The sequence below is a fragment of the Fringilla coelebs genome, assembly GCF_963513975.1.
Source record: "Fringilla coelebs genome assembly, chromosome: 1".
NCBI lineage: Eukaryota > Metazoa > Chordata > Aves > Passeriformes > Fringillidae > Fringilla > Fringilla coelebs.
In genome coordinates, this window is record NC_140028.1 from 37,601,507 (window position 1) to 37,623,445 (window position 21,939).

Consider the following 21,939-nt stretch of genomic DNA (forward strand, 5'->3'; position numbering starts at 1 on the left):
ATATCATTGAGTGTAAAATTATTTTGAATATTTTTTTTATTTCTCCATGTTAGTTTACTTTCACTCTGTGTAAATTTCTCCATGTTTTGCACTTAATTGCTTGTGCATCAGTTATGTTACTGAAAAGTACTGGTCAGGAGGTCTTTCTTAAAGCATTTAATGTATTCAAGTGGCTTTAAAGATAGTTAAAAGATACACTAGTTGTAGAATCAACTGCCTGTAGTTCCTTTTCATCCATATGAAAAGCTCTAGTGCTGTTTCTCAATTTTTCTCCCTTGAACTCTTGGGATTTGCATTTGCTGGATGTTAAAACCACAGGAGGTATGTGTTGTTTTTCGAAGTAGCTGTAGCATTCTTCTGTTCACTCCATCTACCTGGTAGCTGAGTTATTTAAAGAAGCATGGGGATAGCAGGGCAGAGTGGTAGATCCTAAAGCTTTTTTTTTGGTTGGAGTGAATGCGAATTAGTTTGTTTCTGACTTCCACCTAAAAGGAGCTGGCTTTTGTTTGATAAACAATAAAATTGAAGATGGAAAAAAAATGTTGAAAAGTGTATTAGTGGGTTTTTGCTCTTTTTCTGGTCCATAAGAAGAGGGTGTATTGGTGATGTATTTTATATTAGCTTTAAATTGTACAGACCATATGCATTTTGTCAGAATTTGTGGGAGGGGTGAGTGACATAATTTTGCGTTAACCTTTCTGGAAAGGGTCTGCCAGAAGTAAATACAATGTGTTACACTTCTGATATGAAAATTCCTTGGCAAGAATGCATGAGGTTGGTTTCAAGTAATTCTTTTAGAAGACTCAAAACCACATTATTTAAAGTAGTTGTCTCTTTTTTTCTTAAAGTAGTTAACAAGTTTCAAATGAGCAGTCTCTGCAGGGTACTCAGAGCCTGGTAGGGGAGTGCCAACATGGAGAAAGTTTCTTGGATGAGGGCCAACGTAACAAATGCAAGCCGGCAAGCTTTGTGTCCAGACTTGTGTTTCAGCTTATGCGAATGGATTTAATGTCCTTAGAGATCAGGCACTGTGGCATAAATTGCAGCAGAAGTACTACAGTGCAATGTGCTTGGTTTCATTTGCTGTTGTTTTTGATGTTGGAGGATTAAGGGGAGGGGAAAGGATCAACTACCCAGGATGCTCTGTTAGGAGGAGTAAGTGAATTTCATTGTCGTCAGAACTAGATTGCCATATGAGTTCTGAAAAGCGTTTGGCTCCTGAGGATAACTGCTCTAAAAATAGATTTGGAGGAGAGGTTTCTCTTGGGTCCAGTTTCAGGTTCCAGCTGAGCTGGCTTTAGGAAACCTGTTTGCTTCTGTTGCAAACAGGAGGATAACCGTGAGGATATTTCTTATTCTGCCTTCAGCATTAATTTTTGGATATACTGACACACTCTCTCTGTTGGTGGAAATCGAGCACTAATGTTATGGCTGACGACACAGGTATAATCCTTTTTTTTTTGTGAGCAAATGGAAAATGTGTACTTGCAAATACCAGTTATGTCTGATTTTATAATCAGCAAAATAACTGGCTTACTGTTGTATGTTTTCTTACCAGTTTGCTGTCTAGTCTGTGTTACAGACTGCCTCTGTTCTCCTTGATTATGTGTTCTCTGGGCTAGAGGTATTCCATGAATTTATGGCCGGTGGCTAATTGTAAATAATACTTTGCCTAATAGAGAATAAATTAACATAAGACATACTGTTTTGTCTTCAAATATTTGACTTCAAAGTTATTTTTAGAGAATGTAAAATTGTAAGGTGCCTTGAAGGTAAGCTAAAATAAAAAGGTTTTCATACAATTTTAGCTAGATGTGACTTATTGGGGGGTGGGTGAGGTATAGGATTTTATAGATTTGCTGTTGAGCGGTAGACCGTGCTTTAAGACTTTCTGATGTCTGCATAAAGACATCTGGTGGTGTAAGCACAGGCTTACCAGATATGGCAAGTGACCTACTTCTGGCATGGCTGGCAGCATGTGCAGGGAAAGGGCTTGAGTTGAGAATTAACTGTTTGGAATGAGCTCTGAGCCAGCTTCAGTTCTTGCAATGTTTTGTTCTGACCCTGCATGTAGCATTTTTTGTGCAGATCATTGGTAAATTTTTTGTTACATAACCTCCATTTATATAAAAGTGTTGTGTGATCAAGCTGCCGTGCTTGAGTTGTTATTCAAGAGTTTTGTAAATAATTTTGCTATAAGGTAGAAAGCCCAAGAATAAAAAATATGCCTTTGTGACTATTGCGAACTACATTCTTATAGTAGAATCTATTTTTGAGGACTTTCTCTTATACTGGAAAAAATATGAATAGTTCTGCTTGATTACTTAAATAAGTTGTATTTTCCTTCATTTTCCTGTTCTTCTGATACGTAAAGCTTCTTTCTTGGAAGGCAAATAGCAGTAAATGGTAGAAAACAGTAAGCCAAATAAGTGTGAAATGCAGTAAGATCCTCTTTCCTGTTTGCTCTAGAACCAAGTTGCAATCTGGAATAATTTAAACTATTTTTAACATAAAGATTTCATTTTAAATATATGCAAAGCTTTCATTGACTGCCCTGCTGCACAGGCGTAGTGAAGCCCTGCTGTTACATACTGTAATTGTTTATTTCTCAGTATTAACATTACCAGTTCAAGAACACTGTAAGTAATTTTCATACAGTTGAGCATATATCTGAATGCAGACGCTGCTTGTCTGTCCCTCAATTTTCAGGCTACCCCTACATTTCCCACAAGAGAGATATTACAATGAGCTGTGTATATGGACCCTGCATATATGTAATTAGAGGATTGTGCAGTAGCAAATTATATATGCCTGATGTGAGGCTAAGTTACTTCAGTTTCTCTGAATATTATTGGGCATTTGTGTTAAATGTTGAAAAGAAACTAAATAGTTGATGTTTGATCTTTGAAGGGAGTAGTGTTAATAAAAGAATTTTTTTCAGTAAAATGCTGAGCTGAATAAGAGTTGGCGTGGGTCAGTGGTTTTTATATTGGTCTGAACTTTGTATAAAGCACAATCAATGTAATAAAAGAGTATTTTATTACAGCTGTAAACCTGCTGGCAGGCAGGGTCAGAGAGTACTTATATATAGTTCCTGTTACAAAAACAAGTCAGTCACCCATCTCATTACTTATCTTTTAGATGCACCAATTTATTTTAAAAAACAATAGTGTTGATATTTAGCTTCTAGAGTATTTTTTGTCTTTTTCTATGATCAGTGTTGATAAATACATCTAACATTACTTTCAATTAGTATAAAGATAACTCCTTAGCTTATCACAATATTCATGACAAAGTTTCTTGCAATGTTCTTTACATCATGTAAGAAATAGTTTAGCTTGAATAACTGGGCTTGCATGTGGCTGAGCAGGCAAAAGTTGGTTTTTGGAATGGAATGAAGTGAAATAGACTAATGGACTTGAAACTGCAGCCAAGTGCCACCCTTGCAGCTGTAATGTCAGGGGGCAGAAGAGCAGACCTTGAGCTTTGGAGAAGGCCACAGGCAGGCCTCATTTTGTGTACATATTTATTTACTTTTTTATATATATGTATATGTATATTGTTTCACTAAAACAATCCCAAAACAACAGACTAAGCAATTTATGTCTTCTGTGGTGACGATGCCCATTTGAAACTTGCTACGCACATACTGGGTCAAGGTCTTTTGCAACATTTGTTTACAACTGTGTGTAATTTTTTTATATATATTTACTTTCCATATGTGCAGTTATAAGTGAAACCATGATTTATGTTATGTCTCTGTGTCATCCTTTTACTTGTATGTTCCATAGGACTGAAATTCTAGAGTTATTTGGCGTGGAGTGAATCTTAATTCTGAGCTTAATTCTTAATTCTGAGCTTCAGGGAGGATGGTTTTAGTTGGCAAAGTGATCTGAATTTGAAGTCTTACCCTTAACATAGTTTAGGTTTTAGAATTTTCTTAGGCTATTTGAATTGTCACTTTGGTTCTGTGAGCTATTTTGACTAGTTTTGAAGCTCGATTTAGGAGAAATGCTTCTCTTGCAAAGCTTTTCTGCTGGCCATACTGGCCTCTGGTGGCAGTTTGGGAACTGCGGGGAACAAGAGCAAAGCATCTCAAAAATGTGAAGCTCTGTGTAAATAGACATCAAAGGGGGGAGCAAGGCAGAATTTTCAGCTAACTTATAAGACAAATTACATGAGGGCTTTTGGTGTTTGGTTGGTTATGAGGCTTTTGCTTAGATAATCATCAAGCTTCTCACAGTAATTCACAGTGAAATGGTAAAATTTTAAAAAACCCAACCAACCAAAAAACTTCACAACAACAAAACCCAGCATTGTTGCTGAAATGTCTTGTATTCTGTGTAATCATAAGCACCAGATTTTATAATTGTATCTTCAATAATAATTTTCTAACTCTTACATGCATTTTTTCTTCTTGTTTTATTTTAACAGAGACTAAGCATGGAGGAAGCAAGAATGGAAAGAAAGAAGGCCTCTCTGGAAGCTCATTTTTCACCTGGTTTATGGTAATTGCTTTGCTGGGAGTTTGGACATCAGTAGCAGTTGTCTGGTTTGAACTTGTAGATTATGAAGAAGTTCTAGGTAAGAATTCTAAATCTTAAGATTTTTCTAATAATGTTAATGATATGCATTAAATGAATGCCATTTTATGTTTTTAGATAGATGATATGTCTACTGTAATGTCTGCAAAGTATCTATATTATAAGAATAGGCAGTGTAGTTCAAAATGTATGTTTTAATGCTGAGCCCTATCATGATGTTAAAATGGAGTTCTCATAAAAGGGTATGAACATCCTGTAGGATGTCTTTGTAACATGCATACTGTAGTTAATTTGAGAGGTCAGCTAAATATGCAGTTCAAATTTAAGGTCTCAGAAACTCACAGCAGTGGTTGACAGTAGGCAGCTAATGTTAGCTCTGCTCTGATGGACTGTGATGCCTGTAGGGTCAGGACAACTGATCAGTCGTCTTCTCACAAGTGAGATGTTGAATGACCTCAGTTTTAAGCTTATAGTGGTGATAATTGTATCTCAATATGACAATTTTAAGACAGTACTGCTAATATAATATTTAAGGTTACAAAGTAATATCTCAAATTTCAAGATGTATGTCCATAGCTACAGCTGTTTTCCCTGATGTTGTTGGATTCAACATGCTCTTTTGCACCTGGTGGCTTTTCAAAATTTACAAATCTGTTGGTACATGCTTTTTTTTTGATCTGGACTGATTTTTTTCAGAAAAAAATCTTCTGGTTTGAAACTTAACTGGGTCTAGTGATGCAAATAATGTTTTTTTGTATTTTTACCATGCATGCAGCCAAAGCAAAGGATTTCCGTTATAACTTGTCAGAGGTCCTACAAGGTAGGATATTAGAGAAGTAAGCTTGCTTTACAGTGCCTTGGCTGAAAGGTTTGGTTTACTGCATTATGATTTTAATTTTTTTTTTTAAGAATTACTCTTCTTGCAATGACATGAAGCTCAGCCATTTCTCATCTGTCTCATTCTTCGTGGTTTTGAAGATGATATAATTCTTATTTCTAGTTGCAGCAGTCTGCTGTGTTTATCCATAAACAGATATGGCTCCTTTCTAATGGGTTGCTTCCATACAATGGTGATGAACATATTTTTCTATTCTAGACCCAAGTCTAAATTTTTTCTTCCACAAAACTGATTTCTTATTTTCTAAGTACCTTATTAAGAACTGAATTTCATTTATTTTGATAGCAAGAAAGTTCTACCTTCATTTAGAGAATGACAAGTGTAGTAAACTGTCAGACTATAAGGACACAAAGTTCTGCAAGCTCTGCAGAGTTCTATCCTGTTAAAAGTTGTGTCTGAGTTTTATCAAGCCTTTAATTAGATAACTTTCTACTAATTTGGTGGTCCCAGGATACTTCAAATCCTGGATACCATGCTTTTATGCTGAAAATTTTCTTTTAATAGAAACTGAGTTCTACTTTTGCATATACTTAGGGCTGATAGAGCTGCAGTTTCAAAAACAAAAAGTGAGAAAACTGATTTGTTAGTCTTACATGAAAGGGCGGGCAACTTTTTTTTGTCTGCATGGAAGGTTATACAATTGTTGGTAGAATTTGTGAGTGGTTTTCCTTTGTCTGGGAAGTAGGCTGCTTACTTTATTAACTTGACTCTAAAAACTTTATATCTGTATAGCTATCTCTTTTCCAAGGATTTAGAATTGCAGGAAGCATGCAATCAGAAAACAAATGGCCATTATTTTACAAATTTTTGTATTTTTATTTTCCGTCAAACACGTTGAATGTTTCTTGTGAACTTAAATTTTATTCTGAGCAAAGCATGTCCATGTCAAGTACATATTACAGACTTGCTTTAAATCTACCGTCTGCAAAATCAACACAGGAAAAAGACAAATTTGTGTTTGGTCTCAGGAAATACAGAAAGAAACTTGAAATATTTGTAGTATTTCCCAGAAAATTTAAAATGTGGTTAAAACCAGATGGTCACAACCTAGCATTGACAGTCAACCATCACACATTGAAAACTGTGCTGGACACAAATGGCCAAATCCCTAATTGTCTTTTCTTCCTCTCTTTGCACTTCTAGGCAAGCTTGGGATATATGATGCTGATGGAGATGGAGATTTTGATGTGGAAGATGCTAAAGTATTGCTAGGCAAGTACATAAAAAGGGAGAACAAAATATATAATTTAGTTGGCATGTTCATGTTTTGCTTTTTTATTTTTAAGTCAAAACAATATTTCTGGTTTGTTTGTTTGTTGGTTTTTCCTAGTTTGAAAACTTAAATTGATTTCATTGTGATGGGTTTTTCCCTTAATGCAAGTTGTAGGATTGGGTGTGTACCTCACAGCAATTTTTGTTCTTTTTCTTCTAATGTAGCAATGCTAGTGGAAAGCATTTAATCTTACAGGATGATTTTGAAATTATGTGGTTGATGCTACTGCATTGAATGTTGAAAGATGGTTGTGGTAATCAATAAATTTATCAGATGCAGGACCTAAGATGCTTCTAGAGTGAAAACATTGTTTATGTTAACATGTTAAGGAGGTCCATTTTAAAATTACTTTAAATGTGCCTTTGTACTTCTTAGATGACTATTTGTGTAGTGTATTTTTTGTATTGTCTTTCCTCTATTCTGAATTCTCCACAAGTCTGTTCCTTTTTTTTGCCCTTCACAAACAGTACATGACATGAATTTTTCTTCTCTGGCATTGAAACACTGGGTTTAGGCTTCTGTTCCTTGTAATTTGTGAGATGTCTTTCTGCTGACTGTGTATCTTCAAAGGGAAATTTCAATATTTCAATCTCTAGACATGCTTTATAGTATTGTTGTTTTCTTACATCTTTTAAAGCCTTCTTCAGCTTCAGTCAAGCCTTGGATAGATATTTCTTGCATACCTGATGGTAGAAATTTTAGTTAAGTTTGCTTTTGTTTAGATTGTCTTTAGTTGGTTCGTTCAAATTTAAACCTCTGCTGAGCACACAAACCTGTAGAATTAAACAAATGAACAAAGCAATGAACCTCTCAGCATAGAAACTAACACTTGAGCAGAGGACAAAACGGAATGTATCAAACTAGTCCAAGTTATCAGTAGTACATTAGAATGTTATGGTTTGCTATTTCAAATTCATACTCCTTAAAAATCAGCTTGTCATAATTTTATTTTTCCTACTTTTATCTGAAGAAATAACTAAGTCTTTAGGAGGATGTATGTTCATTTGTTGAATCTCTTCACAATTTATAGAAAACCCATGTAATAACTGAATCAGTTTGCAGTGGTGTGAATGTGAGAGTCACTGCAGAGAATCTCCAGCACTCTGAATGGCTACAGAGCTATAGATTGGGTGTTAATTATAATTGGTGACTAAGATAATACTTGGGATAATTATAATCCTAATCTTTCTCTGTCTATTATGTAGTGTATAGAAACTGGATATCCTTGTCTTGACAGTCGTATACAGGCAGAAACATTCTGCTGCTTTGTTCCATCTCTGTTTTATGCAGCCTGATATAGCTGGGAGTTCTGCCAGTACATGAAAGTGTTTCTATTCTAAGCTTGTCTTATCATGCATTCAAACCTTGTACTTCAAGTGTGACCTTAAAAGGTCACATATCAAAATTTATTTTTAATATTTTTCAGAAGATGCTTAGAAATAGAATTTATTTTCATTTGAATTTGAGAATAATTTTAGCAGTATGAAAGAAATGATAAATTTTAAAGTTTTGTGACACTGAAAAAGATATGAATATAAAAAGATATTTTTTCCAATAACAAGCATGTTATATTATTAACTTCCCTGTAAGTTACTGTGCTTGTTTACATTTAAAATTTAATATGAAATAATGAGCACCACAATGCAGACTGAAATTATATCATTGATGCAGAAACTGGAAGACTGAATTCTCTGTTGAGGAATTTGTCTTCCAGAATAAGTCATTGTAGTAAAGAAAACTGAATAGTAAGCCTACTTTCTGAATATTGAGTGCAAAGCTACTGTTATTTGTGAGGATTTTGTTAGGAAGTCTTATTACTTTCTGGGATTTTTTTCTGGGTCAGAATGCCATAACAGCAAGTGGTTTCTCTGGTATAAAAGGAGTTACTGCACTTTGGTGTTTAATGATAGGAATTCATATGCTTTTTTCTCTTCTGTTCTTTAGCTATTACAGCACTAGTATTGTGTATTGAAGTTGTGATATGTACAATAGTTTAATGTTTTCCACTTCCATAACCTTTAGTTTTCCCTACAAATTTCAAGATTGAATTCTATATTAATGAAAATTTAAATATCTTTTAGGTGTTAATTACTTTTATTAACATTTTGAGAAAAGCTTCTATCAGCATGAGTTTATTTTGTATTTCAAATAGTGGTTTTAGTAATTTTCTGTACTACTTGGCCATACCTAAATAGAATAATTAAAAGTTATTATTTTATTTCTTGTTTGTATAAGGTATGATTGGATCTGTTCTTTTTTTATTTGTTGGAATCAAAGCAGGTTTTATGATTAGGTTCTCTTGAGGGATTTGTGTAATTTTGAAAAGGATGTGCGAGAAGTTTGTTCTTGCCCTCTTCCCCTACTCCTCATGTAAGAGAAGTAAAAAAACCAAACCACCTACACCCCCTCCTCCAGTCAACCAACCCAAAGTAATTATGGAGTATTATAGCATTTATTAAAAATTATCTGTGGTGGAATTGCAAACTTGTTGAAGCTAATCTGCCATTATCTTGCAGATTTTGTCTTTTTCGTAGATATTTTTGAGGTTCTGTTTACAGAATTCCTTCTGGTAACGGGAGGAGAGGCTTTGTACTCCGCTCCTTTGGGGGCTGCTGTCTGCAGTACTTTGCTTCCCAGTTATTGTCCACTTCACTCTGTTCTCGGAAGGGTGTTATTCTTAGGGGGAGTGCTACACATCTGACCTTGCTTTAAATCACTACAGTGCAGCAGTGGCTTCAGTAGTATTACCAAAAAAGCGGCAGGTACCGATGCCTGTTGTAATAGTGACTTTGTAGCCAAGCTGTTTCTTGTACTTCTGTCCCTTTTAACAAGCAACAATATCCTGAGAAATTCTCCTTAAATGGTTGCAGTAGTTTGTACAGTTTTGGAACTGCAGCTACAGAAAACAATCCCTTTATTGTTCTTGTGCATTTAGTTCAGAGTAGTCCAGCTATGCAGAAAATGGCAAAACCCCATCCTCGTGTGTCAGCAGTCAAATGGTAATAAGCAGTAAAATCCAAGTAAGAAATCTTCTTTTCCTCTGGTTCACCTACAGTAGAAGAATGTTTGCAGGCAGTCACGCTGAGATTGCACGTTCAAAAAATCTGTAGTGAGATAATAGGTGTTAAAAGAACGCGTTTGCAAAGTTCAGCTGTTTAGGGTAAGTTTCCTGCTCTTTCCTATTTTTCTAGTGTTCTGCTGTAGCACTTTCAAATATTAAAGGTTGGCTTGTGCTCATTTTCATAAGAAGAGATGTTCACAGGAGAAGAAAAGCTTTGTCTTATTAAATGCATGTAGGGAAGTCCTGTGCCCTACTGATTGTGGTAACTATTTGAACGGGCAAATTTTTTGACTCCTTCATTCATTTGGATTTAAACTGTCATGTTAAGAATTTTCTTGAAATAAAGTAGCTATATCTTTTGAGTCCCTGCTTTAGTAGGGTATGGTTGCTCTGCTTTGGTCGCCATTTCAGATACTTGTTGCAATGCTTTTGTGAGCTTATCAACTTTTCCTTTGAACAGCAGTTCTTCTTGATTAGGGGTGTGAATGAAGATGAAAAACAGAGTATTAATGAGTTGGTGGTTTTTCTGTACTCTTTCTCAGAAAGCAAGATAAACATGAAATCCTGTGGGTTTTTTATTTAACTCAGGCTGAAGTGTTGCCTGAGGGTTTTTCTGGTTTTGTTCTTTGGTTTATTTTGTTAAATTCAAAGGCTATTATCTTCATCTTGGATAATTTTTGCAAAGAATTGTAAAGAAAAGATTTAGGTTTTTTTGTTTGTTTGATTTTTACAAAGACTGAAAGACATATTCTTCCAATTTTTGTGGTTCCTTTTGGAGTCTTAGTATTTTCAAAGAAAATATGCTGCTGTACTCCATTTTATAAATATAATTGTCCAAAAGTCTTATTCTTGACTTTGTGCAATAACAGGGGCATCTGTATGATTCTGTACGTGTGTACAAAAATGACTTCTTGAGGTCTTTTGGGAGTAGTGTGTTGGTTTTTTTCTTTAGTTGGAGTTTTTTAGGTTTTTTCCCCCATTTTGTTTTTATATGAGATTCTGACAGACTAGAATAAGACAAGTATTAATTCTGCATTTATAACTTAAATTGTACTTTTAGGATTTTTAGATTCAAGTTTCCATTCTCATATTGAGATTTTGTTCTTCAGTAAATATCCTTACTTCAGTTTATGTCTTTATATCTTGTATTATCCAAATTGTGAAAACAAATTAGAATAATTGAGTACTATGCATAAAGTTGGTAATAAAATTTAATTTTTATAGAACTAAGCCATGGAAGAAGTTGGAGAGGGATATTTATAATACCTTGATTGCCTCCTGGATTCAATCTGTCATTTTTAAACCTTTGGGCTATCCAGTGAAAAGTTAAAGAGAATGGCTGGTCACTCAAGTAGAGGTTCTGGACATCCAGGTACAAGGATGTGGAATATCATGGACTTGGAAGTTTCTTCAGAATTATCATTGATAATTTCACTATGTGCTGTAAGAAAAATGTGTTGAATTGTGTTGAATGTCTCTGCCATGAACTTCTCTATCTTGAATGTTTCATTAACCTGCATCTAATATTGCTTTGTAATCTGCATGTGCAACACGTTCACTTAATTTTATGTTTCAACAATCTGTCTTCACCTTTAGCTCACTTTTCTGCTTGTCTTTTCAAAACAAATGAAGGTTTGTTCTGGTTAGAAGTGGGGGAAATTCCTCCCTCTCCAGCTTTAAAGCATACCAGTTATTGTTTGTTGTTGCCTGGTCATTTTGTTGTGCTTTTCCTAGAATGGAAAATTTGAAATGTTATTTAGTAACAACTGTAAAACTGATTTAAAAAACCAAACAAATGTAGGCAAGACCTCCCCCAAAGCAGGAGGGGGAAAAAGCATTAGCCATGGCTTATTTGCACTTTACAAATGCCATTTAGATCAGTAGGTCTTGTAACATAAAATAGTGACTTCTAATATTAGCTTCTTTGGCAGTGATGAGCTCACTCTTTGCTGTTCTGGCCTTCTCTACCTCAATTCTTTACCTTGCTTTAGATTTTCTATATAACAATACTTAGACCCTGTGTTGACTACCTGTTCATTTTTATCTGGTGTTCTGTATATCCTTAGGTGTGGAAATAATTCCTGAGAATCAAGTGCATGCTATAGAAATCTATCATAGAAAAAAATGGTTGAGAAATATGTTAAAAAAATGCAAAGCAAACAAACTGCAAATCTAGCAATTAGAATCCTCACTTCTAAGCAAAATCAAAATTCTGCATGGATAAGAATGTTATCTTTAACAGTGTGTCTGTGACGAGTTTGTTTATAAACTCTTTGCTTTTAAATGTTATTGTCGCCATCAGTTGCAAGCTCTCAAAATGGAACATAACGGTTTAAAAAATAAAGAAAGCAAATTGAGTGATTTTAAAGTAGTAAAAGATTACTGATAAAAGATTGTCTAAATTGGGGTAGAAACCTAAATATAAATTGGTTTAGTTTTAGGACTAGGAAGAAAGGAAAGCAAAGCTACTGCTTTTTTTTCTCCTTTTTTTTTTTTTTTTTAAGTAAGATTCTGGCATAATATTTTGCATGTTTATTGCCCAAATTATAGTCTGTATTGGAAAGATTCAACTTTCTTAACATCCTTCTATTTCCTAGTTAGCATTCCTGTAAAGACTTCTGTCTATGACAAGAGATGTCTTTCACAGATCCTCCTTTTACAGTTTCCTCTTTCCACCTAACTGCTCTCTCTTTTTTCCCCTTCCCTCTCTCTTTCTTTCCTCTATTCTTGTATAGGCCTGACCAAAGATGGCAGTAATGAAAATATTGATTCCCTTGAGGAAGTCCTTAATATTTTAGCAGAGGAAAGCTCTGATTGGTTTTATGGCTTTCTCTCATTTCTCTATGATGTATTGACTCCTTTTGAAATACTAGAAGAAGAAGAGAGTGAAGCTGCAGATGATGTTGATGGTACGTCACAGAATGAAGGGGTTCAGGGAAAAAAGACTTGTGTTATTTTGGATTTACAGAACCAGTGACTGAAAGACTAATTTGATTGGCTTTCGAAAATGTCCATGAAATCGTCAACCTTAATAAAGCAAGAATTTATGGCATTGAGGGAAACCTCCCAAATGGACACTCTAAAGATTGAACTAAAGTTAGCCATGCAATGCTGTTTCAGTAGTTAAAAGCCTTTCAATAATTTTTCCATTTTTGTGACAGGATGGCAAGTATTATGCAGGTGTGTAAATATATGTAGAATAAAATGTGTATTTGTGGTTGTGTAGTTGGTTTCTGTATGTGCTTCAATTTGTGCATTTTGTGCACAAAACTTACAAAGCTTAAGTGTAATAATCTCTACTGTTAACACTATAACATTCGTCTTTCTAGCAAACATTAACTGAAGCATTTTGTAACAGCCTTGATTATAAAGTATTCTAGCATGACTGCATTTTGTAAATACATATTTTTATGTTAATCCTTGATATAGTCATGACAATGATAATTCTCTTGTGAAATATAATTTTAATAAATAACTTATTTTGTGATTCACTGGTTTCTCAGATAGGTTCTTTTTACTTGTTCAAAGAAAAGCACTAATTTTTAAGTGCTTGAAAATTCTACAGAAGCATTTATTTCTAAGTTAGCAAACATCATGTATTCAGAAACTACACTGTCATATGGTTTATTCCCACTGATTAGTCTGTTTTCAGTCTAAATCTTCAGTTATTTCTTTAATATGACAATCACATCACAAGGGCTGTTCCAAATTTCTTTTAGTTTTTCAGGTGGGCCTTCTGTGGAAGTGGGAAGCTATGATTATGTATTTCTAATGTAATACTAAATATATTAAAGACTAATTGGAAATTAGAATTTTATGTCTTCTATTCCTTGAGAAATTGAAGTAATCAATGTAGTTTTGCAAATTTGAATCTTTCTTGTGAAACTGTTTTATGGCAGTTATTCCAGAAATACTTTCCATGTATGTGAATTCTGTCTGCTATCATGAAATTACTGGTATAGAAAGGGCAGTTTATAATTGTATCCTGTAGTTTGTATCAGGTAACAAAAGCTGAAACTCAGCTGTCATTTTAAAACATTAATAATGTACTCAAAAAATTACTATTAAAATTGTATTAAATTGGTTTTTGTAATGCCTGCTTTGCTGAAGTTTGTATTGGTTTCCTAGATGAAGTTGATACCCAAGTTAAACACTAGTAGTTGCAGGCTGAAATTTTAACTTCTTTTCAAAATAAATAAAAGTTCACTTACTTTGGCATGCCATTTTTAAAGCAGTTTAACATGCCTGTTTGAAAAAACTTCCTCTAGATCATCCAATTCAGTGTACTGTATAATCTTTTAAAAGTAATAAAAATGTGCTAGTGTTAAGCAAGTGAAATGTTGTGATGGGCTAATACTGCTACTCAAGGTTTATGAATTAAATAGAGCCATGAGAGCATTGGTCACATTTTCTTCCAAATATTTGGGGATTAGGATATAAGAAAGCTAACAGCATAAAAAATTAATGGATAATGAAGTATAAGGCAAAGAAAATAAATAAACAAACCCATAAACATTATAAAAATAAATGTTAGTACATCTGGAATATTACTCAGCAATTGTTAGCAAGTGCAAGAAACTTGCAGTGTCTGAGATGTGGGAAATAAGTAAGCTTGGGTTGTTTTGTTTTGTTTGAGAATTTTCTGTATCTTAATTTAGAAGATTCTTTATTAGAAGAAGATTTGAATTAGAAATAAGAGCTTTATCACTGTTTTGGGATAATACCTCTCAATGTGGATTAAAAAAATTGTCATGGAACATTGAATTCTGTTGTAGATGCTTCAGTAATGGAACTAGATAGCCAAAAAGAGAAGGGAAACATCTGCTTTAAGAACTCTGTATAATGAAGTTTATATAAAATTTTTAAAAAATGAATTGATAAATGGGAAATTTTTCAGGTGAAATCAAGGTGGATTGCTTGAACCATGAGAAAGCTTTAGGCACTCAGGTGATCAGTAAACAGTGAACTAGTTTAATTTGGGCTGCAGATATGAAAGGTGGGCCAACAGTTCTGATTTGATGTCATGCAACTTCCATGTTGGTTTTATTAAATGTGTAGGGATCTGCTCAAAAACAGCTATAGTGGGAATGAAGAATTTGTCAGGGCAGAAGGGATGAGGGGTGGATGCAAAGACCTAGTCTAAGTAGATATCTTAGTAGGGTACTTCCTTTCTGAAAACAGTCTTCTCAGAAGTGTTCAGTCTTGCCTGGGGTTGTTCCTGGTGAGTTAGCAATTGAACCCTCACCTGTGGTTCTCTCTGGAAGTCTGGAATAGAGGAGTTTGGTTTTCATGTATTCTCTTAATGGTTGTGATTACAAGCAGAACTTGGCTAGTAAGGATGGTAATAAGACTTAGTTGAATATTCAGTTATATCGGCATGGCAGGCTTTTTTGTTTGTTTGTTCATTTGTTTTAAAAAAGGCACTTAAAAGCAAAAAACATTAAGCTGAGTATGATGTGCAAATAAGCAAAGAAAACTGAACAGTATCCCAATTTGCTTCTGAGTCTGCCCGAATAGTTTGAAATTAGTTAAGGAACTTGAAAACTAGATTTTTAGTTTGATTGTTTGTGACTATAAAGATACAGTCATTAAATTTTTTTAAAGTATTTTTAAAGTGTGGGTTGAAAGCTGTGGCATTTTGACTTCTGTTATGTTAGAATAATTGTTTTAGAGAGCAACGCTGCTGCTTTCTCCCGCAGTTTCTGGTTTGAGAATTTAAAACTGGGTAAAATTAGTAGCAAACAATGTTTTTTTGGAATGTGTGTTTTTTCCAATGTGTGGAGAATATATTGTTTAAGTGGAACTTGCTAGGTTTCATACCTGGCAAGGGATGAAACTTTACTTATTTTATATTAAATTGGACACTCAAGTTTCATTAGATACCCTCATATTCCTTACAGTTAATTTATATTTCGTTTTCAGAATGCCAGAAATAAATATCTGTGACTGAAATTGTAGTCTTCCAGTTTGTCCAGTGCTTTTAGAATCTGTGGGCTGTTTTACTTTGTCATTTGTTGATAAATGTTTGATATTTTAATTGCCAGTCTTCAAACAAAATACTGCATTAACCTTCATAGCAAAGCTTTTGCTTGCTTTCTTGTGATACTAATCAAAATAAATTTATAGGGGTAACAACCCTTAATACCCATACATCTGAAATGGCCGAAAACTTTTGGAAGCTTTGAACCCCAGATTTCTGTGACCACCTTCAGCAGTATTTAATTTGAAGGTAAAAGAGTGTTATATGGCAGAGAGAAATCACAATGTTCATAATGTATAGAATAACTTCGAATTGAAGAGAATAAAGAGTACAGAGATTGTTTGCATATCTGTTAAAATTTTTATTGCAATGATTTTTACCAGTATTTCCCTCTCCCCCCTTTAAAAATTTTTCATTATTAGTTAGCCTCAATTGACTGGCTATAGAAGAAATCAAATTTTCACGACTTATTGGTATAGGTTGCATTTAGATGTCAGCATAGAAGAAGAATATATTGAAGCATGAGAAAGATTTTAATTTAATTTCATGGTCAGATGGGAGAGGTAAAACCCACCTGTATTGTAAATGTAATTTGGGAGCTGGGGAAAACTGCTGTGTACAGATCAATCATTTTGGAGAGATGTGGTACTGTATTCCCTGTTTGGTTTCCATCAAATAAGCAGCTGTCATAATGATGTCCCAGTAGCATGAAATACATTACGTGTTGTCTTTCTCACAGTCAGTTAGGATGCATGTCTCAACATGAGACACAATAATAAAGGCAAGATTTGCTTGTTGGTTTCTTATATCTGCTCATACAGGGTGCAGCATAAACATCCGTGACTTCAGGGAACAAAAATGCTTTATGCCACGTGTATCTGATCTGGATTTTGCTTCTGACATTAGGCAGTTAAATAAGCAAGAGATATTAAAGCAACGTGTGGAGAATAAACCGAAGTTTGGTGTTTTGTTGTTTGAGAGGTTTTTATGCTAGTTGTATGAGTTCAAACTCTTGCACTTGGAGAGTTACAGACTTTGGTAAGACAAGCGCTCTGAGCTCAGTTAAAGGTAAGTGAGTGTTAGCTTTCTGTCAGAAAACTAATTTTGTTTAGCAGATGACCTTGTATATCTAATATAGCATATTATAAATGCACAATCATAGTAATAATTTTGTGCAGGGGGATATACAAATAATCATAATTTTTTGCTGACTTGCAGTTCTTCTGGAAAAGGAAAATAAAAAGGAGAGAAAAAAATGTTAATGATTTTGGCGTACAGATTTGTATTTCCTCTTTTGGTACTGCAATTTTAACATCTTTTGCTATTTTTTTGTGTGGCTAAAGAGGTTCTTAATGGAACATCATAAATTAAGGCAAGAGCATGGACACCAGCCCTAGTGTTTTAAAACTTGACACATTATATTCTATTGTCCAGGGTTTGCATAAATTACAGAAGGGAAGCGAGTGCTGTCAGTTGCTTAGTGCTAACCTGGCCCATGTGCTTTCTGCAGTAAATGCAAAGTAGCCTCTCCCTTTTTCACATCTAAGTGGATTAACCGCCTTAATTAGCTTACATTTGTTTCCTGGTGCTGCAGGTTAAAAGTGTTTATGTAGGTAGAGGCTGTGAAGATTTTGACTTAGAGGAAATTTTTCACATGGCAAAGCCTTTTGTCTAGCAGGATTATTAAGTGAATAATAATTAAATGAATAATCCTTCAGGATTATTAAGTGAATAAAATAGTATTTGCGCATGCCAGGTTTCTCAATATATTGTTAAATATGAGAAAGTTTTTTGTCAACATCTGGGAAACTGCTAAAAAATTGAGAACTTTTTGCCTATTATTTTTGTTTTCAATGCTGATCTTTCTAAATAAAAATAGTATTTATATATTTTTCTTCTGATGTTCAAGTTCTAAATCTCTGGTCTCACTTGGGAGTTGTTCATGGATAATGTTCTTGAAGGTTTTTATGGGGAAAAATAGAGGAAACAGCTGGACTTTGTTGCAGAATAAGAATGCTTTGTAATATTTCTGAGCTTCAAAAGGTTAGTTAAGATACCAAGCTGACCACCTTTAAGCACTGTATGGAAATGATCACTTTGAGAGGAGTATTTAATTTATAGAATGACTATTTGAAGGAGGTATTTAAAAATATTTTAAACCTATCCTTTTAACTTTGAACTCAACTTTTTAATTAACTAACTCCAATAATAGCCATTTTTGACCTTCCATTATAACCCCATTGATGTTATAAATTGTATATTTTCTTCTTGCATTGCCATCATTGGACATTCATAATGTGGGATTGAATGGAAAAAAGCAGGAACTTTAGCTCAAAACAAGTGTGAAGCCACTTGAATTGGGCTTTAGAATAAGAGTTCACAAGTTCAACTACATCATTTATAGAATTCTGGACATTTGTTTGTGTGTCCCTGTGTTGTAAGAGCCTAAGTCTTGGATGAATTCCCTTAGGTGCCAGATTTTGTCACATGCCCTGGACATTGCTATCTTGGAAAACCAAGTGGTTTGCACCCATCTTGCTTCAGCATAATTGGGGCTGACAAGTAAGACTTCCCTGTGCTGTAGGGATTTCCCTTTGTAGGGATCATATCCAGGTGGGAGTCAAGATGCAACAGGATTTTGGTCTTGTGATCATTGTATAATACTAATGTTTTAAAATATATTATTTCACATGCTTCTCTTGTGAACAGGTCTATTAAGATGTTAAAGTTTACATGATTTATATAGTTATGTTATGAATCGATAATTTGCTGAGAACTTTAGTGCTATTCATTGCATAAAAGCAGATTGAAACAAAATTACTACTTGTGAAATATTTAACAAGTGAAATAACAGTAATCAGTAACAAGCTATTTTGTAATTTTTCAACATAGTGAATATATGTTTATTTTAAAATAATTTGAAATATCTGTATGATAATTGTTGTGTATATTAATACTTGCAAAATTTTACAGTTTTCTTTGTCAACATATGCTTTTAAGAGTATCTTAAAATATACAGTAATGTTTAATTTTAATATGAAAAGTGGGCGGGGGTAAAATTAAATATGGCTTTGCGCATCTTTTCTGAGTACCTTTTATTGTTTATATTTTCATTGATGATGTAAATGGAACTTGGAGCCTATATTTCCTTTTATATTAAAAAAAAAGTTAACTTATTCTTCCATACACTGCTTAGAAATAGTAAGACTGAATAATGATTTTAGTCAAGTTAGAGCTCTGGACTTCAGTAATGGTGGTAATCTATGAGGGAGGAGCTTGAAAATACTCATATCCCAGGTATGACTTCGTAAGGAAATTAATCTAAAGCCTGTTTTTCCATGATTAACCTTTTTTAAAACAATTTGGGCTATAATATCAACACCTGATATTTTGAAAACGTGTAGTATAGAAGTTAGATGCAAGGTGATTACAATGACTTTACATTTAAATTCTTTCATTTTATGATTTCATTTTTTTAGTATAGGCTATTAGAATATTGTTTGTTTTTTCAGATTAAATGATATATGACACAGTTTAGGTAGATACTGTTTTCTGGAAACCTAAGCTCATGGTGCAGATGTTCAGTGTAGGTGTTTTGTATGTCTGAATGAGAAGCCTAGTGTTGACACATTAGAATATCTCTTCTCATTTAATAAGATTATGTATGAGTTTAAAAATAGTTACTGTATCTTTTCAGCTTTTCTTTACTTTCTAGTTGGCTTTTAGATAGCAACTTACATGATTTTTGTGGTCAAAATTGCTGTGTCTGTGGGATTTAAGTCTTAATCCCCAGCATCATGATAGTGATAATCCAGACTCTTTAAATGGTATTAAAAAGATGAAGCTAAATATTATTTGTATTTTTAGAAAGGCTTTTGCCTTTATGCCTCTTGTGGTACTAGCTATAAAGTACAATCAAGAGGCTGACTGCTCTCAGTTTGTTAGCTACAATGAGAAAAGAAGACTAATAGTCTTAAGGAGTCTGAAGTAATGCAGTTAAGTATTTTGATTCTAATGAACTGGTAACTGCTTTTTAGACCTGAGCAATACCTTTGCCAAAACATTTACTTTCCTTTGGATAAAGAAACATATATTGTAATTTATTGTAAGAAAACAGTCAGTTTCTATACTCTGCAATACCTGTGTACTTGAAGGCCTTTTGAGTTAATATGTTTATAAAATATTTATTAAGTTTTATAGAAACATAAATTAGTGCATTTGAGAGAGAACTGGCAAATACTTTGCAGAAAAATCAGAGGAGGTGTTGCTTATAATTATGTGGCAGCACTTGTTTGGAGAGACCTGAGCAATCTCCAAGTGTCAGATGCTTCACAAATAACATCTGGTAACGTGGTATTTTTCTTTGATTAGTTAGTCTTTCACGTCAGTACTTGTGATGGTCCTGCAACTGAAGTTGTTTTATTTTTCATGAGTTAATATTTTGTATTTTTCCATAGCATTGTAGTGTGCTATGTTAAGTGAACTTTTTACATAAGATGGCAGGTTGGAAAATTTAATGTCAAGTTTATTAAACACCACAAATATGCTCATAACCTATTTCCATTTTGCAACTAATTAGGTGAGGAGCCAGGAGGGGTAGCCAAGAAAAAAACTAAACTCAAAGGTATTTTTAATGTTCTTTTTCATGCAGAACTTTATGCAGATAATGATGTATGAAATGCATGTGCAGTACAAATACCAACTGTGGGTTATAATGTTTACTAATACTAGCTATGTTGGCTAAATATTTTCTAATGATGCAGAAAACTATTGTTCTTGCAATTTCTCAGTATTTTCTTTTACTACCGATTGAAATTCAGAGGCAATGCAAGCGCTTTCCTAACTAGAGATGATATTTTGTTTGTGTGGATTTTTTTACAACAGATGTCTTGTTTGGATTGTAAGTAGTTTATGATAACCTGATATTCTGCATGTTTTTAAGTAAGATTTTGCTCCATGTGAAATCCTCTTTGTTATCTTCCATGAATTCATGATACCATTACTATATCATAATTGGCCTTGAATGCCTTAATTCTTCTAAGGCTGTACTTTAATAGTTTCATCTATTTTTTTCCTGTGAGAATTGAAATTTAGGCAAAGTACAATAACTTCCCCTTCAATATTATTTGCAGGATTTATTGCAATATTTTCTGAAAGCTTGGCGTGGGATAGATTGCAACCAATTTATGCCATATATTTATTTATAACTACACTGCTGTATAAACAGGTCATAGTGTTGAAGACAAAAAAAGCTAATTAGCCTCAGCAAACACCAAGGTACCAGGTGTACTTCAGGTGTGTAGCTTTTTATATCTGCTCACTTATCTCTGGGCAGCGGCAGCATGAGGCTATGGAAACAGTCTCTATGTTACATTAACCACATATAGACTGCAAGGTGTTTTTTCCTAGCAGTATATGAAAAATGCATGCTATTCACCATACAAACCTTCATGAGGAAAAAAGTGTATTTACTAAGGAAAGTTTGCTGCTCATTTCACTGTGGCTTTACTCAGCACCTTGCATCAAGTTGAAATTTTTAGCATTTGTTCCGCATTGTGCTTGGTATAACTTGGTTGCAAACTGCATGTTTCAAAGCCTGTTACAACTGTCACTTAGCAATTCTTTCCTGAGTTTTGGATTATTTTTCATTGTTTGATATGAGAATAAATAAATGGCATATTTCAAATATTTTATGTCAAAAACCATTTGGAAGAAAATATGATGTCATTCCCTTTAGACTGAACTATGTAATTGAGTTGTTCACTGTGCAGAAACATTACACAGCAGCTAGAGGCAGACCTGCTTTTTTGCCTCAACAGACTGCAGTTTCTCTCAAAAGTCTGAATAAAAATAGAGCTGTTTATATGTAGAAGTCATTATCACATTCTTAATAATGTGGGAGTATTAATTCCAAAATTAAGTGCAAATATTGTGTATAGATTTAATGGAAAAATCACTGCATTTTATTGAATTTAAAATTCATTATTCTGGAGAATTCTACTGGTACTGACATATTTTCAAAACTATGGCAAAATGGAAGTAAATATTGAACATTAAACATATTGAGCATAAATTTCAAGGCTTCTGTTCTGGTTGTTTATGTTCTGATGACATATTATCTGTATACCCTGTCACACCCAAATGTGAATTGAAGTAGAGAAGCACAAGTGACACAACTCCAAA

At 33.9% G+C, this 21,939-nt stretch overlaps 1 protein-coding gene across 12 annotated transcripts in view; it reads left to right on the forward strand.

Annotated features, from left to right (window-relative positions):
- ASPH (aspartate beta-hydroxylase) overlaps positions 1-21,939 on the forward strand; it is a 114,468-nt gene that overhangs the window by 12,831 nt on the left and 79,698 nt on the right. For 9 of the 12 annotated variants that reach the window (XM_084215587.1, XM_084215591.1, XM_084215594.1 and 6 more), the window contains exons 2-4: positions 4,435-4,584; positions 6,586-6,654; positions 20,336-20,380. In XM_084215587.1, the coding sequence (XP_084071713.1) occupies positions 4,435-4,584; positions 6,586-6,654; positions 20,336-20,380 (264 nt within the window). Of the gene's footprint in view, positions 1-1,210; positions 1,444-4,434; positions 4,585-6,585; positions 6,655-20,335; positions 20,381-21,939 lie in introns of those variants that run through there. The other 3 variants (XM_084215593.1, XM_084215595.1, XM_084215592.1) reach the window with 2 other exon arrangements.